The sequence below is a fragment of the Dromiciops gliroides genome, chromosome 4 (genome assembly GCF_019393635.1).
Source record: "Dromiciops gliroides isolate mDroGli1 chromosome 4, mDroGli1.pri, whole genome shotgun sequence".
Classification (NCBI taxonomy): domain Eukaryota; kingdom Metazoa; phylum Chordata; class Mammalia; order Microbiotheria; family Microbiotheriidae; genus Dromiciops; species Dromiciops gliroides.
The window spans coordinates 163,182,683-163,201,915 of record NC_057864.1 but is presented as its reverse complement, the minus strand read 5'-3'; the positions used below and the strand labels follow the sequence as shown (position 1 = coordinate 163,201,915).

Sequence of the window (19,233 nt, the reverse complement as noted above, 5' to 3'; positions counted from 1 at the left end):
CTCAGGGCTCTGAGGCCTCTTATAATCCTACCCTGAGATACTATAGAAGGACTTGAAGATCCAGGACTCTGACCCTCAAATACCCTAGGGCTCCTAACCTTAGGAGGATGTTGTTACTACAAGAACCTAGGTGATACCACCACCACCGTCCCCCACCAACCCACCCAAAACACACAAGAAGGCGTAAAGCCTGGCCCTGGAACAAAATGCCCAGTTCAAAAACTAAAACTAGAGAGATCAGTAAACTAAAGAAAACAGCAACAAGTAACAAAAATTACTGAAAATCTAGAAATCCCCTAAAAAGAAGAGAGTAACTCCATAATAACTATAAGCAGAGATTCAAAGGGGAAAAAATGGAATTACCACAAGGACTACACTAACATCTAGAAGAAATGAAGCAAGAGCTCTACAAAATGAACTAAAAGCTCCCGAGGCAAAAAATTGGAAGGAAAATAACCTATAAGAGAAAATGATAAATTATACCCAACTAATAGACTCCCTGAAAAAAAAAATTTTGACCAAACAAAAATCAATAACTCCATGAGACAGCAAGCAGAATCTTTTAGAGGTAAATATAGTCCTACTACTGTTGTTTTGCCTTCATTCTTGAATTTTAAGTGAGGAAGGGCTGTGCAAAGTCACCAGCCTCACTCTCTCCTCCAGAGCCATATGGGTCCAGTGGCAAGATGCATATCAGGATGACTAGATATAGCTCTGGATGTTTAAGGCAATTGGAGTAAAGTGACTTGCCCAGGGTCACACAGCTAGTAAGTGGCTGAGATGAGATTTGGATTTGGGTCCTCCCAACTTCAAGGCCAGTGCTCTATCCACTGTGCCACCTAGCTGCTCCACAGTCCTACTACTTAAACTAGGGAAGGATAAAACAAAGAATTATAGATTAATATCATTAATATCATCTCTCTGAATATCAGTTCAAAAATTTTAAACAAAATTCTATCAAAAAGGCTACAACAATCTATTACTGTTGTTGCAAGAATCAACCTCATGGGTTTATTGTAAGGAAATCTCTTTAAAGTACTATATAAATGTATTTTACTATTAAAAAAAACAAACGATGAGCTGGATGCTTTCAGAAAAACCCAGAAAGACCTACATGAGCTGATGCAATGTGAAATGTACTGCATACAAAACAACAGCAATACTGTAAGATGATCTGCTTTGAATGACTTGCTCATTTTCAGCAATGCAATGATCCACAACCACTCTGAAGGTCCTATGAAAAATGCAGTCCACCTACAGAGAGAGAACTGATAGTGTCTGAATACAGATTGAAGCATTAAAAAAAAAGGTGAGAGGGGGCGGCTAGGTGGTGCAGTGGATAAAGCACCGGCCCTGGATTCAGGAGTTCCTGAGTTCAAATCCGGCCTCAGACACTTGATAATTACTAACTGTGTGACCTTGGGCAAGTCACTTAACCCCCATTGCCCCGCCAAAAAAAAAAAAAAGAGAAACTACAATATGTGTACACATATGCATGAGCGTGGCTTGGAAAGAAAGAAGCCAAGATATTAATAAAAGTATTTTTTTTTAAAAACCCACTGATGGTCAATTTATTGATTGCCAGCTAGTCTAATTAATAAATTGATGGGGCAGCTAGGTGGCGCAGTGGATAAAGCACCGGCCCTGGATTCAGGAGTACCCGCGTTCAAATCCAGCCTCAGACACTTGACACTTACTAGCTGTGTGACCCTGGGCAGGTCACTTAACACCCATTGCCCCGCCAAAAAAACAAAACAAAAAAAACAAAACAAAAATAAATTGATTATTAATTATTACTCTTAATTAATTACTCTGTCTCTCAGGGTTTTCATTCATTTAACATCTCTTAACAGAGAGGTGACAGATTCAGGGTGTAGAATAAGACATATGTTTTTAGATATAGCCGAGGAGGGAATTTGTTTTTCTTGACTTTATATATTTGTTGCAAGGAATTTGTTTTTTCCCTATTTTCTCAGTGGGGTGGGGTGGAAGGGAGAAAAAAATCAATTTTTGTGAACAAAAAATAATTAGAGAAGTGTGGTGGAATCACTATACGTGGAGTATTGTATACACTTTTAGAGGAGATCACTGTATGGTTAGTTTTATTTAATTGTTTTACTTTGTTAGAAGACACATCATACAGAATGAGGTGATCTAGAAATATTCATAATCTAAAAATAAAATACGTCAATAAAACTTTTTAAAAATAAAAAAATAACGGGGCAGCTAGGTGGTGCAGTGGATAAAGCACTGGCCTTGGATTCAGGAGGACCTGAGTTCAAATCCAGCCTCAGACACTTGACACTTGCTAGCTGTGTGACCCTGGGCAAGTCACTTGAACCTCATTGCCCAAAAAATAAATAAATAAATAAACAATAAAAATTTTAAAATAAAGGCTACAACAATTTATTCAAGAAACCATTCATTACACCAGGGATACAAGGATGATTCAACATTCAGAAACACTTGACATAATAAATCATATTAAAAACCAAAACATCCAAAACTGTAAAAGTACCTCAACAGATTGCAGAATAAGCCTAAATAGTATAGACATGAAGGACCTTTTTAAAATATGACAAAAAGTATATATCTAAAACCAAGAGCAAGCATTAGACTCAATGGGGATACACAAGAACCTTTTGCAATAAATATGGGAGTAAAACAAGGACGCCTGCTCTGAAAATGCTAGCAACAGCAGTAAGAAAAAAGAAAGAAATTAAAGGAATAGATAAGTTGAGAAAGGAGATAAAATTGGTGATATGCTGGTATATTTGGAAAATCTAAGAGAATCTACAAAGATACTAATCTAGACAATAGTTTCAGCAAAGTTGCAAGCTATAAAATAAACTCTTAAAAAGCAACTGAATCCCTATATAATAATAACAAAATCCAAGAAGCAATAACATAAGGGGAAAATCTCATTCTAAATAACTAAAAGATGCATAAAGAATCTGGGGGGGGGGGTCAATCTACCAAAGCACACAAAACGCTCATATAGATTCAGTTACAAAATGTTCCTTAAAGAAATAAAGAACTTAAACAGCAAGAAGATTATTCAGTGCTCACGGCTGGGCCATGCCAATTTACTAAAAATGACAATGCTACCAAAGTTAATTTGCAGTTTTAATGCTATGCCAGTCAAATTAACTGAGATACTTTACAGAACTTGATAAAATAATGACAAAATTAACTTGGAAAAACAAATTCAGACTATCAAAGGAAATGATGAAAAAAGGAATAGCACTTCCAGATCTTAAACTATATTATAAAGTTTAAGTCATCAAAACCATCAGGTATTTGTTTAAAAAAAAAACACACCACTGGAACATTCTAGAAAAGGAAGACTCAGAAACAGTGGAATTCAATAAAGTGGGACAACTTAATTTACTTAGGAAAGAACTTCCTTATTTGATAAAAATTGCTGGATAGATAGTTATGCTTAGAGAACATTTTATATCACATTCCACAATACCTTCTAAAGGAATACATGACTTTAATATTAAAGATCATGCTATAAAAAATTAGAAGGGAGGTGGAGCTAGATGGCTTAGTGGATAAAGCACCAGCCCTGGATTCAGGAGGATCTGAGTTCAAATCTGACCTCAGAGACTTGACACTTACTAGCTGTATGACCCTGGGCAAGACACTTAACCCCCAATGCCTGGCCAAAAAAAAAAAAAAAGAGAGAGAAAAGGGAAATAGACCATAAACCTCTCACAGCTTTAGATAGGAGAAACATTGTTTTTTGGTTTTTTTGCGGGGCAATTGGGGTTAAGTGACTTGCCCAGGGTCACATAGCTAGTAAGTGTCAAGTGTCTGAGGCCGGATTTGAACTCAGGTACTCCTGAATCCAGGGCCAGTGCTTTAACCACTGCACCATCTAGCTGCCCCCCAGGAGAAACATTCTTAACCAAATATGGAATAGAGGCAATTACAAAATATAAAATAGATAACTCTGATTAAATAAAACTGAAAAGATTCTGAGGAGATATTAATACATCCAGAACAAGAGTAGAAATGGCTGAATAAGCAAAAAATCTTTGTAATAAAATTTTTGATAAGGGTTTGGTATCCAAGATCTATAAATAATTAACAAATATATGTAAGACAAAAGGCCTTTTCCCAAAAGATATGTTTAAAGGATGTGAACAGTTCTCATAAAAAAAAACTGCAAAGTGGTCACAAACACATGAAAGAATTCCTATTAATAAAAGAAATGCAAATAAAATAACCTTGAGGTGTCACATTACCCCCTGGAAATTGGCAAAAATGCCCCCAAATGGCAATAATCAATGTTGGAAAGATTATGGGAAGATGAACATACTGGTCCACTGTTGACAGAGTTGTGAATCAATATAATTATTTTGGAAATCAATTGGGAATTATGCAAATAAAGTGACTAAAATGTCCATACCTTTTGACCCAGAGATTGATTACAAGCATTCCTTGTTTTTAACCACATTTCACTTTATTGCATTTTGCAGATATTCTGTTTTTTACAAATGGAAGGTGTGTGGCAACCCTGTATTAGCAAGTCTATCAGTGCCATTTTTCCAACAGCATGTGCTCATATGATGTTTGTGTCACATTTTGGCAATTCTCATAATATTTCCATTTTTTCATTATTATTATATCTGTTATGGTGATCTATGAACAATGATCTTTGATGTTACTATTGTAGTTGTTTTGGGGTGCCACAAGCTGTACCCATATAAGATCGTCAACTTAATAAATGTTGTGTTCTGACTGCTCCACCAACTGCTCCGCCTGTCTCTCCCCCTCTCCCCCTCTCCTCAGGCCTCCCTATTCCCTGAGACACAACAATATTGAAATTAGGCTGATTAGTAACCCTACAATGGCCTCTAACTCTTTTAAGTAAAATGGTCAATCCATGAGGCAAACTTCATTGTTGTCTTATTTTAAGAAATTGCCACAGCCACCTTAGCCTTCAGCAACCACCACCCTAATCAGTCAGGAGTCATCAACATTGCTTCAAGACCCTCCATCAGCAAAAAAATGACAACTCACTGAAAGTTCAGATGATGGTTAGCATTTTTTGGCAATAAGATATCTTTAAAATTAAGGTTAAATACATTGGGTTTTTAAGGCTACTGCACATTTACTAGACTTATATAGACTTTATAGTATAAACATAACTGGGAAACCAAATGTGACCACTTTAGTGCAATATTCACTTTATTGTGGTGGTCAGAAATGAAACGCACAATATTTCTGAGGGATACTTGTACTTATCCCAATGAGGCAACTGATAAGAAGAAAGTCCCCATGTATATCAATTTATAGCAGCCCTTTTTGTGATAGCAAAGAATTGGAAACAAAGTAGATGCCAATCAATTAAAGAATGGTTAAACAAACTGGTACATAAATATAATGGAATATCACTGTGTTGTAAGAAATTATGAACGTGATGAATGCAGAAGTGTGAAAAGATCTACCTGAACTGATACAGAGAAAGTAAGTAAAGTCAAAAAAAAAACCCAACATATACAATGTAAATGAAAAGGACTACACACCAAAAAAAAAATCAAGTCATTGTTTCAAAATTATAAAGAACAAGCATGATTATAAAGAAGAGATGTGAGAGAACACTCCTAACCACCCTTTTGTAGAGGTGGGAGGTTCACATATATCGTCCATTACATGTTTTTAGACTTTTTCCCCCAGTGTATTGATTGGTTGTGCTGATTTTTTTCTTTTTTTGTCTTTATAAAATACTATTTGTTATACTGGATGGTTCTCTGGGACAGAAGAGATACTAGAGGAAACTATAGTGGTGTAAAAAGCAAAAGACATCAATAAAAACTTATTTAAAATATATTCTAATGTGTGTATATATATATATATATGGATATGGATATATAGATATATAGATATAACCTATATCAGATTACCTGCTGTCTAGGGGAGGGGGGAGGGAGAGGAGGGAGGGAGAAAAATCTGAAATTGTAAAGCTTGTATAAACAAAAGTTGAGAACTATCTTTACATGTAACGGAAAAAATAAAATACCTTATATGTAAAAAAATATATATATATTATATATATATATTCTAACAAAAACAAAAGACTGGGAAAAAATAAGAAAATACAAGAAATCTGATACGAGATCTGATCTAGAAAATAGGACAAAGAAAGATAACTTAGATTCCCTAAAAACCATGATCTCCATCCAACCTCCCACCCTTGCAAAAAAAAAAAAAATCCTAAAAACTATTTCAAGGAATCATAAATAAAAATTGCTCAGCTCTATCAAAATTAGGGGGCAAAATGAAGAACATCTCCTATCCCAAAAGAAAAACTTCCAGGAAACCAGTCAAAATCTGGAGATCCCATGTCAAACAAAAAAAAATCCTAAAAGCATCCCAAAAAAGCAGTTTCAACTACCATGGGATTATAGTCAAGATTCCACAAAACCCAACAGCTTTGGGGCAGCTAGGTGGTATAGTGGATAAAGCACCAGCTCTGGATTCAGGAGGACCTAAGTTCAAATCCAGCCTCAGACACTTGACACTTACTAGCTGTCTGACCCTGGACAAGTCACTTAACCCTCATTGCCCAGCAAAACAAAACAAAACAAAACACCCCAATGGCTTCTACTATAAACCAGGGACAACCTTAGAATATAATATTTTAAAAGACAAGAGATAAAGGCTTACAACTAAGAATGACTCACCCTGTAAAGCTGGGGGGGAGCAGGGGTGAGAGGAGAGGGGAAGAATAGATTTTTTTTTTTTTGAAGAATAGATTTTTAATAGAACAGAGGACCAGAAAGAATTTCCAATGAAAAGGCCAGAGCTGGTCTTTTCCCCAGAAAAGTCAAGAGATAATTTTAGAGAATCCTTTGGAGGATGATCTAGTGCAGAGTGAAGAAGTGGAGAAGACTCGAGTTCAAATCTAGCTTCAGATACTTACTAGCTGTATGACCCTGGGCAAGTCATTTCACCTTTGTATGTCTCAGTTTCCTCAGATGTAAAATGGGGAATCACAACTACCTACCAGGACAGTTACAAGAATCAAAGGCGGTAATATTTGTAAGGCATTTATTAGCACAGTGTCTGGCACATAGTAGATGCTTATAAATACTTGCTTGCTTCTTTTCTTCCTAGGAACTTTGAAATGCAAACACTAGAGTCCAGAGAAACCTAGAAAGATCAATTTATTCAAGCAATTCCAAGAGACTGAAAGAGGATCCAGGGCTAACATTCTAACAAGGAGAAAAGAAACAAGTATACCTTCAGAACATTAATCTCTTCAAAGAGTATTGAGAGTGTTAAATAAGGGGGAAAAAACTGGTACTACTGGTAGACTGGTTCTATTCTGAGAGTATTAAGAAGGGAAAGAAAGGAGGTTAAAGGAGAAATAAACTAGTATAGAAAGTAGGAGGGGAGGTACATGCTATTCGTCATAACTAGGGTACATGAGAAGAATAGACAAGCATGGAGAATGTGGTGGAGAGTGGGCATCACATGAACGTCATTCTCTCTGAAACAGACAAAGATGGCTGAACGCAAAAACACCCAACATTTTGGTGTAGGAAGAAATCAAACTCAACCAAGGCTCTATCACGGGTTGTAGTCTTCTATCACCAGCTGCCTGCTGAACATTTTGGACATCCTACAGGTATCTTTTATGTGTCATATCTAAATAAAACTCATTATCTTCATTTCCCCCCCTTCCAAATTGTCCTATTTCACTCTAGGGCACTACTATTTGTCCAGTCAATCCAATGGGCATCCCTGAAGTCAGCCTCAATTCTTTCTGTTCCTTCATCCACACCCCCAGTCCATCAGGTGACAAATCTTGGCAACTTGAACTTCACTTTTATTGAAACCTTTCTCTTTAGTTATAAGACTACTACCCTCACCCTTCAACACTTCTTATCTAAACTCCAAGAAATAACAGCCTCCTAACTGGTCTCCCTGCCTTCAGTCTTTCCTTCTCCAATCTATCTTCCACTTAGCTTCCAAAACAATTTTCCTAAAAGCACAAGTGACCATACCATGTCACTTCCCTGTTAACTCTTCAGCAACTCTCTTGTTTCTAGAATAAAACACAAACTGCTCAGATTGGCACTTAAAGTCCTTCAGTCTGCTTCTTGCCTGGTTTTCTAGATTTATTTCACATTATTCCTCTACATTTTTTCCCATTTCAGCCAAACTGACCTATCTGCTATTCGCTGAACTATGTATAAGAGGACCAATTTATTTGAATTTAGAGAATCTCATCACGAGACTGACCACAAAACAATGAATTTTTTGGCCATACCTATTCTCAAAGATGACTTAACTGAGCTGTAGAGGGATTGTGATCTATTTTGGTAAAAGGAGTAGATACACATAAAATCAAAAATCCTTAGAGTGCTGAAGTATTTCAATTAGAGCTTTAAAATTAATTTTAAAACCACTGATAAAATAAATTTATTGTAATTTAATTTCTATAACTGCTATAAAAATTCTAACTACAAATTTTCCCTCCATTTCTTCTTTTTCTACCCCCAAACTATTACTAGCAGCCACTAACAATACCTCCTAACCTATTCAATGTCCCCTAATGTACAAATTTTTTCTAATACTTGATATTTGATCAGAGAAAAATTGGTAGGGCAGCTAGGTGGCACAGTGGATAGAATGCCATGTCTGGAGTCAGAAAGACTTAAGAAAAATTGGTAGAGCAGAAGTACAAGGATATCTTTAATTGCCAGAGGTCTAAAATTTTTCTTTGACCGGTCATCCAGAAAAATATACCTGCTAATCTTCTAAAGTAACACAAGAAATAGGACTGTAGATGGCAACAACAGATGGGACTAATTTTTCTCCCCATGTTATTCCTATACTTTAAATTTATGCCCCTAAAAAGCAGAGTGTAAGTGAAAAGAACCTCTTTTGGATTCTGAAAGCCCCTTACCCCTCTGCACTATGACTGCAATGTGAAAGCGCATTCTTCCAGTTCTTACAAATTAGGCTCAGTTCTAGAAAAACTTCTATACTGCCCTTATGGATCTTTGTCTATTTTTTTTTTCATTAATTTGCTGGGGCAAAGCCAAGATGGCAGAGAAAAGGAAGGGACTTACCTGAGTTTTCCCAAATTTCCCTCCAAACAACTTTAAATAATGCCTCAAAATGAATTCTGGAGCAACAGAAACCACAAAGGGGCAGGATGAAACAATTTTCCAGCCCAAAATAACTTAGAAGGTTAGCAAGAAAGGTTTGTTATAATAGGAAAAGAGTGAGTGGTGCTCAGTCCAGGCCAAGCAATGCCCAGGCAAGACAGAAGCGGGCCCTTTTCTTAGCAAGCCAGCAGCAGGTCTTGTAGGCAACTGAATCAGCAGCAGTGGTAAGGGGGTTGGATAACTGGTCTCTCTGCTGGCACTGAGTGCAAGACTCTATTGCATTGCCCATACTCAGAACTGGGTCACAGTCTCAGATCAAGGAAGAGCACTAGCACAGCTTGCAGCTGCAGGGGAACAGAGAACCTGGTCACAGTTTCATGGCAGAAGAGAACCTGTGGTCTCTCACACACCTCTCCTTAAATTACACCACCTTAGAAGAACTGAAAACTTATAGAACTAGCTCTGAAAAGAGCTGTACGAAAAAAACCTGAAGCTTGAGACAGTGCCCCTATATTCTCCGTGAGCAGAATCCAACTTAAACATAAAGTCAAAAGTCAAGAAATGGGCTGGAAAAATAAGCTAACAAGAGAAAAAGAACCTGACCATAGAAATTTATTATGGTGACAAGGAAGATCATAATACAAACTCAGAAGACAACAAAGTCTAATTTACAACATACAAAGCCTCAAAGAAAAACGTTGATCTCAAGCCAAAAAAATTCCTAGAAGAGCTCAGAAAGTATTTAAAAAATCATATAAGAAAGGTAAAGGAAAAATTGGGGGGAAAAATGAGAGTGATGCAAGAAAATCATGAAAAAAGAGTCAATAGCTTGGTAAAGAAGGCACAAAAAAAAATACTGATGAAAATAACATCTTAAAATAGACTAGGTCAAATGGTAAAAGAGGCAGAAAAATTCACTCAAGAAAAGAACTCCTTAAAAAACAGAACTATAAAAGGAGATACAAAAATCTCACTGAAGAAAATAATTTCTTAAAAATTAGAACTGAGGGGCAGATAGGTGGCACTGAGTTCAAATCCAGCCTCAGACACTTGACACTTAACTAGCTGTGTGACCCTGGGCAAGTCACTCAACCCCCCCATTGTCCCTCACAAAAAACAAACAAAAAAAGTAGAATTGAGCAAGTGGAAGCTAATGATTTCATGATAGCAAGAAACACTAAAAAAAAAAAATCAAAAGAATGAAAAAGAAAATATTAAACCTCTCACTGGAAAAACCACTGGCCTGGAAAATGGATACAGGAGAAATAATTTAAGAAATATTAGACTACCTGAAAGTCATGATCAAAAAAAGAACCTAGACATCATCTTTCAAAAAATTATCAAGGAAAACTGCCTTGATATTCTAGAATAGAAGATAAAATATAAACTGAAAGAATCTACTGATCACCAACTAAAAGAGATCTCAAAATAAAAACTCCCAGGAATATCACAGCAAAATTCCAGAGCTCCCAGGACAAGAAGAAAATATTATAATCCACCAGAAAGAAACAATTCAAATATTATAGAGCCACAGTCAGGATAACACAGCTTCTACAGTGAAGGATCAGAGAGCTCGAAATGTGATATTCCTGAGGGCAAAGGAGCTAGGATTACAACCAAAAAAATCACCTACCCAGCAATAATCCTTCAGTGGGGAAAATGGGTATCTGATGAAATAAAGGGCTTTAAAACATTCCTGATGAAATGACCAGAGCTAAATAGAATATTTGATTTTCAAATACAAGACTTAAGAGAAGCATAAAAAGGTAAACAGGAAAGAGAACTCATAAGAGATTCAATAAGGTTAAATTGTTACATTTCTACATGAGAAGGTGATACTTGTAGTAACTCTTAAGAACTTTATTGCTACCAGGACAGTTAGAAGGATTATACCTAGACAAAGGGCACAAGTGTGAGTTAAATATGATGGGATATTATGCAAAAAAATAAAATTAAGGGGTGAAAAAGAGTAATGCACTGGAAGAAGGGGGAAGGGAGACGTAGCATGGGATAAATTATCTCATAAAAAGAGACACAAGAAGAGTTTTTACAGTAGAAGGGAAGATAGAAATGTAAGGGAGGAACTCTTGAACCATATTTTCATCAGAATTGACTCAAAGAAGGAATAACATAGACATTCAACTAGGTACAGAAATCTATCTTACCCTAGAGGAAAGTAGGAAGGGAAATGGATAAAAGCTGGTGGGCTGGGTGGGAGGTGGACGGAGAACACTGATGAAAGAGAGGGTAGATGATTTGGGGAAGCAGTACTCAGAAGCAAAATGTTTTCTGAGGATGAACAGTCTGAAAGGGAAATGACAGATATTCTCATTAAAATAATCTGCTTCTCCATTCCAGACACTAAAAGCAGGATAAGGTTACTATTCAATACAAAGCAATGGCAATGTGAATTCAACCATTATCTCTCCTCCAAAAGGGAATTGCTTTCTTACATTTCAGCAGGATTTTTAATGAAAATATGTACTTATAGAAAGCAACAGCTCATGTACATAAAATTTGCTGACACTCGTGCATTATAAAATACTAGAAAACATTTTAGCATTTCCTCTAAGGAAAAAGTTGCCTTTTCAACACAATTAGGAGGTGTTTCAACCACCAGGAGATACAAACCATACAACACAGAAGTTTCAAAAACTGCTCCCCCCAAAGATCAAATGTAAAAATACCCCACACAAGACAAATCCTCTTCCAATCTAACAGAAAGCAGATTTACTACATTTGAGTACTAATGTCTTGAAGGTAGATACCTCATTTAAATTTCTCCTGGAGTACTAGGCATAAATCATTACAATTCCAACTGTATTTAGCTGCATTTAGACAATCATGAAGTGATCTGAAATTGCACTACCTTTTAGTGGAGCAACCTCAAATAGTTTCCATCTAGTGTGATGGAAATTCCAACAGATCTAGCATTAAAGGACCTAAGTCTGTCACTTATTATTTTGGGCAGGTCATTTAATCTCTCTAGGCCTCATTTTCCTCACCTGTCTTTCAAGGAAAGGAGGTGAGACTTTTAAAGTTCCTTCCACTCATATAACACTATACTTACACAGAGAGAGGGGGAGGGTGAATCCATCTGATACTTTGATATACTGGCAAAGAAGTTATCAAAGTAAATAAACCAAGTGGATGGGTAGACAGTATTCAAATTCAGTCTTAACTTACACCATATGAATGGCCTCAGATGTTCCCTGATGGTTTATTAGTGAGGCTCATATTTGTCAACTACCAACTATTAAGTTCAACTCGCAAAAACAAAAAGTTGGAACAAAAAAATATATATAAAATAAGGCCTAATGCCCTATAATCTTACCAAGCCACAATGGGCTATCTTTTTCATTTTGAACTTAAAATGCTTTGCATACTTTAAAGTGCTAGATAAATGTGAGTTGTTACTATTATTGGTCCAGGAGATGTTCCTAAGTAGATGACATTGAACTGAGTACACTGAAACCTAAACACCATAGAGATATATAGCCACTAAAAGATTACTAGTTTGGGGGACAGCTAGATAGTACAGTGGATAAAGCACTGGCCCTGGATTCAGGAGGACCTGAGTTCAAATACGACCTCAGACATTTGACACCTACTAGCTGTGTGACCCTGGGCAAGTCACTTAACCCTCATTTCTCCACCAAAAGAAAAAAGATTACGAGTCTAGGAATCCACATAGGAAAAACCAAGTGAATAAGGAATGAATATTGCCTAGATTATGACATGAAGTTAGATTGGCTGAGTTATTCTACCAATAACATATCTATCTTCCGACAGATGGACAATAAATAAGCCAGACCTAGAATTGAACAGAGAGTGTAGCCTAGAAGGCATTGGGGAAACAGCACAAAGTATTCAAAAGTCCCAAGTGGGGCAGCTAGGTGGCGCAGTGGATAGAGCACCAGCCCTGGAGTCAGGAGTACCTGAGTTCAAATCTGGCCTCAGACACTTAACACTTACTAGCTGTGTGACCCTGGGCAAGTCACTTAACCCCAATTGCCTCACAAAAAAAAAAAAAAAGTCCCAAGCAATTCCAAGCTGCAAAAGCTGCCTCCCACCAAGAGGCTCCTGGTAACACTCAGAGTTTGCAAAGCATAGCATATCATCATCTCCCAAAAAACAAAACTGCAGTTTGACCTAAAGGACAATGAAGAGACATCTAGTGGGAGTAAATAAAGTGCAACATATCATCAATGATGACTCACACTCAAGGAATGAAATCAATGACAGGTGTGACAAGAAAAGGAGTTAAGTCAAGGAGTGAGAATGAAGAATGACAGATGGACATTCCCAGCGTTGCACTGGCATTCATAAAACATTTAGACCTGGAGGAAGTACTCTGTTATGTTAAGTAGAAGTTCTGTGGAGGATTTATGGAAGGGCACAGGCAAGACTTACACAGGCACAAATGTCCAGTGATGGAGGAAGCAACCACACTACTGAGACCACAAATTTATTAAAAGTATCAGAATGTCATTGGCTCTAGACTACTGGTAGGTAGTTACTATCCTCTCGGAAATGTACCTGTTCATATACATTATACCAGTTGATTTTAAGTCAAATATAACTGGTTATATTGATATGTCAATTTCCTTTGCTTTCAAAAATAATAGCTAATATTTATAGTGTCTTAAATTTATTCCTTAAAATTACTCCAAATAGGGGGCAGCTAGGTGGCACAGTGGATAAAGCACCAGCCCTGGATTCAGGAGGACCTGAGTTCAAATCCAGCTTCAAATACTTGACACTTAATAGCTGTGTGACCTTGAGCAAGTCACTTACCCCTCACTGCCCAGCACCCAAAAAAAAAATTTACTCCAAATAACTTACCCTGAATAGAGATTAGCCTCAAATGACTTTTTTTAACAGATCAAAGAAACCAAGGCCTCTTATTAACTAAGACAAGGTACTACCAACCCCTCTAGTTGCTGACCAAACCAATCACAGGATATTCATGTGCTGCAGGCATGAATTTTGTAGTAGCAGAGAAATTTCCAGGCTATATGCTACTGATCATGCCACTTCAGCGTGAGCACCAAAATCTGGTTTATTTCTCTACTTAATCCCAAAATGTTGCCAAGATTTGATAACCATAAACTACTTGTTTCATTTTGTCTTAATTCCCTGCTCTGGTGCCATCCTAACAATACTAAGCTCTCAGTTCCCTACCACAGGATCTCATTTCTCAAGCCTAGATGCTCCACAGTCTCACTGGAAAAACTGTTTATCAATCACCTTGAGCTGTAAAGTTAATTGGGAAAACTACACAAAGGAAAAGGCCTTCCAGAGGACTTGGGTTCCAATTCAAGTTCCATTTACTATTACTTATATAACCTTGGTTATGTCCTGTAACTCCTTTGGGCCTGTTCCTCATGTGTAAAATGAGGGAGTTGGATTTCCTAATTCCTGAGGTCCTTTCCATCTTTACACCCCTATTTCCTGCCACTGGCACTCCCCAAAGTCACTGCCTTTTGATCACCTATCTCCACATAACCAGCCTGCCCTGCTTTGAGGCTAGTTACATAATCAAGATCCTGGTTTCAGAAGACAGAAGTATTGGTGGAAAGAGCCTTGGACAGTCAGGTGGGTAGCCCTAGGGTCTGTTCTCAGTTTAGCAAATACTTGAAGCACTCAACACCTTCATCTCTCAGGACTTCATTTGCCTCCTCTGTAAAATGAAGATGTCGGACTAGAGAAATTCTAAAGTTCCTTCCAGTTCTAACTTTCCCGAACACCATGGAGGGTGTCCCTTCTTTCCCTCTGCCTTTCAAATAACTATCTGAAAAAGGAGTGGACACTTACTAATTCAAAGAATAGGCTGGTCACTCTCAGAAAGACTCAGCTGGGGAATTTACTTACACTGTGTTGGATGATTTTATGACCATTAAATATAGATGCTCTCAGATAATAACAGCAACCCCAGCTTATATTTATCTAAATCCTTTCATCCAAGAAACAAAGCACATCACCAGGTGTCAGGTATTCAACCAAAAGTCAAAGGATAACAACAATAATAAATATTTCTCATAAGACAGAAATAACTTTATTCCTAAAGAAATAAGAGCAGTAGAATCCTACCTGCCTAAAAAATACCATAGTAAGGATTGGCTACTGCCAGATACACAACACAGAGAGGCAACACGGTACAGTGAAAAGAACTGGAGCTGGAGGTAGAGGACCTGGGTTTGAATGACAAAGACAATACTTAAACGTCTGCATGACATTGCACAAGTCACTTAACTTCACCAGGTCTCAGATTTCTATCAAATGAAGGGTTTGAATTAAATCTCCTGAGGTCCCTTAAGGCTCTAAATCTATGATCCCAAATCCCCTATGAACTTACTGATATAATTGGGTCTAGGGAAAGAAAACTACAAACAAAGTTGCTTGCATGCAGGGCTTATTTAATCACTGAGACAATTTCAACAAAGTTGTTGGTCAAAGCAGTAAGCAATGTACCAAATTCCCAAGCTCTAACTATCACTTCTCTGGTATTTAAGGAAGATATGGGTGAGGGAGGCAGAAAGAGAGAAGACTCTTTCTAAATACGTATTCCAGGTAAAGTGTTCCCATCCCTACCATAATGTGTCTATTCATTCATGTAGCATGATTCTCAAGCAATCCGAATAATTACTCAATGAGTAAACCTCTTCATACCTCATGTGTAAGGCCAAGCCATCTTGTAGGCTTGGGAGTCCCAAGTCAGAGAGAGTATCTGAGTTGACAGAAGCTGGGGACAAAGATTCTTCTTTCTCTTCCAATAGATCCAGTTTCACCAAGTTGCTGATCTCATCCTCAGAGTTATCTTCAGACACAGAGCCAATTATGAATCGAGAGTGTTGGTTCAGCTCCAGAGGCTTGGCCAAGGGGGAAGGCTCATCCATTATGTCATCAAAGTAGGCTCTTAGAGCTAGAGGGAAACATAAAAGTTGTAAAGCAAAACTAAACGGAATGAATAATCAAGTAGGACTAAGGCAGGATTGGAGAAATACCCTTTATGAATATTTCAGTGCTTTCATTTTCCCAAATATGGGATTAAATCTGTTATCATACCACCTATTCCTAACTAGTAAATAGTAATTAATCCCTTCCTTCACCCCAAACTTCACTTCTCCAAGTTTCTTAAGCCACATCTATATCCTTCTTGGACATTCTAAGTTGCAATTATAAGGCAACCTTTACAAATGTAGTCTCTGAAAGCTTCCATTTGCCAAATACAACACAGGTGTGAAGTTTTTTGTTGTTGTTGTTGTTGTTTTTAATTTGATATTTAAACTACATATATTATTACTGCTTAATTAAAAACCAAGTAGTAGGGGCAGCTAGGTAGTGCAGTGGATAGAGCACTGGCCCTGGAGTCAGGAGGACCTGAGTTCAAATCCGGCCTCAGACACTTAACACTTACTAGCTGTGTGACCTTAGGCAAGTCACTTAACCCCAATTGCCTCACCAAAAAAAAACCAAGTAGTAATGGTTGTCTGGCTCTACCCCTTCCTACCTGTGGGATTCTGTACAAACCACTTCAACTTTCTGGGCCTCAGATTCTTCAGCTGTATTATTATGGAGCTGGACCACAAGGCCTCTAAGATCTCTTCTAGCTCTAGAGTGCTAATATAACTTTGTAGTCATATCTTTAAAATTCACTGTGAGTGATATTTATATCAACTATGTCAAGGACAAAAGATTTCCTTGATGAGACATTTCCTCAACAACCTATATCAGACGGACATTGGAGGTCCTGGATTTGAATCCCGACTCTATCCCCCCCTTCCTACCTATGGGACAATAGGCAAGCTCCTGCAATTCTCTGGACCTCAGCTTCTTCATCAGTCAAATGATGGGGTTGTACTACATGGCCTCTAAGATCCCTAGTTCTAGCTCTACTTATGTACATCTCAAAGAGTTAAGTGACTTAGACCAGGCATGTCCACATAACTAGTAAGTACTAGAGATTTGAACCCAGGTCTTTACGACTTCGGTCCAATTCTCTGACCGCTGTGCATATTACACGAAATATATATATATATTTTTTTTTTTTTAAATGCACCTCTAACATTTACAGACAAATCCATAAGATGTTAAGTTAAAGATTATGTATGATCATCATTAGTGGAAAGAGTCTCTATACCAATGAAATCATAAGTACATGACATATTGATAAGTGTGTATATGCACACACATATAGATATATACATATTCTCTATCTCCCAGTATCTAACACAGTACATTTTACTTAGTATTCACTTAAAAGCTTGTTGAATGAATATGTGTGTGTATATATGTATACATACACACACACACACACACACACACAAGGGGAGAGAGAAGAGAAACACATCACAGGAACAAATTCCAGAAAATGTTTTGTTTTTTCAAAAATGATCCTATTGGGGCAGCGCAGTGGATAGAGCACCAGCCCTGGATTCAGGAGGACCTGAGTTCAAATCCAGCTGCAGACACTTAACACTAGCTGTGTGACCCTGGGCAAGTCACTTAATCCCAATTGCCTCACCAAAAAAAAATTTTTTTTTAAAGATCCTATTATTGGCCTTTATTTCACTATGCACTAAATTATATGTGCAGAAATTTCCAGCAAAAATATCATCTGCTCTTGACATTGGCTTTAATGTGAGGAAGTGGTAAATCTATCATCAAATGTCAAGAGTCATGAAAATGTCACTTGAACCAAGTCCAACATTCTTCGACAGAGTATCTTACTGGGTGTGGACAAACAATACCAAGCAGAGGCAAGTTGCTATATGGAAAAGAGAAAGTATTTCTAAGAAAAGCATGCAACAAGACAACTATGGGAAACAATACTTATCCTATCAAACAGAATTCAATCAAGCTGTAATATCAGAAAGCTTCAAAAGCATTGTGTTCAGCTCAGTATCAAACAACTTGCAGTCATTTTGCTGTATTTAAGTATGTCCCAACATTTATTTTGTGACATCTCAAAATGTCTATCTCATGAGGATTATTTGCATTCCACTATTATGCAAGAAGCTTTCAAAAAGCTTATGAAGACTTACATGAACTGATACAAAGTGAAATGAGCTGAGCCAAGAGAGCAGGATACACAGTAACAGCAATATTATACAATAATCAACTGTGAATTACTTTGCTATTTTCAGCAATACAATGATCCAAGATAATTCCAAAGGACTTATGATGAAAAATGCTATCCACCTTCAGAGAAAGAACTGATGGAATCTGAATGCAGACTGAAGCATACTTTTTCAACTCTCTTTATTATTCTTAGGGGTTTTTTTGGTCTTCATTTTCTTTTGCAATATTGTTAATATGGAAATCTTTTACATGACTGCACATGTATAATCTGTATCAAATTGCTTGCCTTCTCAAGGAGAGGTGAGACAAGGGAGGGAGGGAAGGAAGGAAGGAGAGAATATGGAACTCAACATTTTTAAAAAAGAATGTTAAAAATTTTCATTTACATGTAATTGAAAAAAATTAAAATTAAATGTAAAAAATAATAATTTTTATTCCAAAAAATAACTAAACACCATAAAGGATTTGGGGGTTGGGGTATGAAGAAGGAAGAGTATTGTTAAGTCAAACAATAGAGCACCAAAATTAGGGATTACTGACCTAAAGAACAAAGTTATTTCTTCTCCCTTTATAATACATATATAAAAATTGCTTAAGCACTATTATTTTACCAAGATTTTTTAAACCTGTAAATGAATACTGATTCTTTTAAAGGAGCAAAGCAGTTTTCTTTTTTTTCTTTTTTTTTCTTTTTAGTGAGGCAATTGGGGTTAAGTGATTTGCCCAGGGTCACACAGCTAGTAAGTATCAAGTGTCTGAGGCCAGATTTGAACTCAGGTACTCCTGACTCTAGGGCCAGTGCTCTATCCACTGTGCCACCTAGCTGCCCCCTGCAAAGCAGTTTTCATAAAAACTAGATGATATAGGAATGACTGCAATAATTTATTAGGAACTGAAATAAACATATAAACATCTCCTAAAAGAGAAAATAGAGATTAAGAATATTTTTTACTTTTAAAACTATAATGAGGGGGCAGCTAGGTGGTGCAGTAGATAAAGCACCGGCCCTGGATTCAGG

The 19,233-nt window shown here is 37.1% G+C and overlaps 1 protein-coding gene across 5 annotated transcripts in view; it reads right to left on the bottom strand.

Annotated features, from left to right (window-relative positions):
- ACACA (acetyl-CoA carboxylase alpha) overlaps positions 1-19,233 on the bottom strand; it is a 262,916-nt gene that overhangs the window by 221,182 nt on the left and 22,501 nt on the right. For all 5 annotated transcript variants that reach the window (XM_044001690.1, XM_044001692.1, XM_044001691.1 and 2 more), the window contains exon 3: positions 15,804-16,056. In XM_044001690.1, coding sequence (XP_043857625.1) covers positions 15,804-16,030 — 227 coding nt within the window. In that variant the 5' untranslated portion in view covers positions 16,031-16,056. The remainder of the gene's footprint in view (positions 1-15,803; positions 16,057-19,233) is intronic.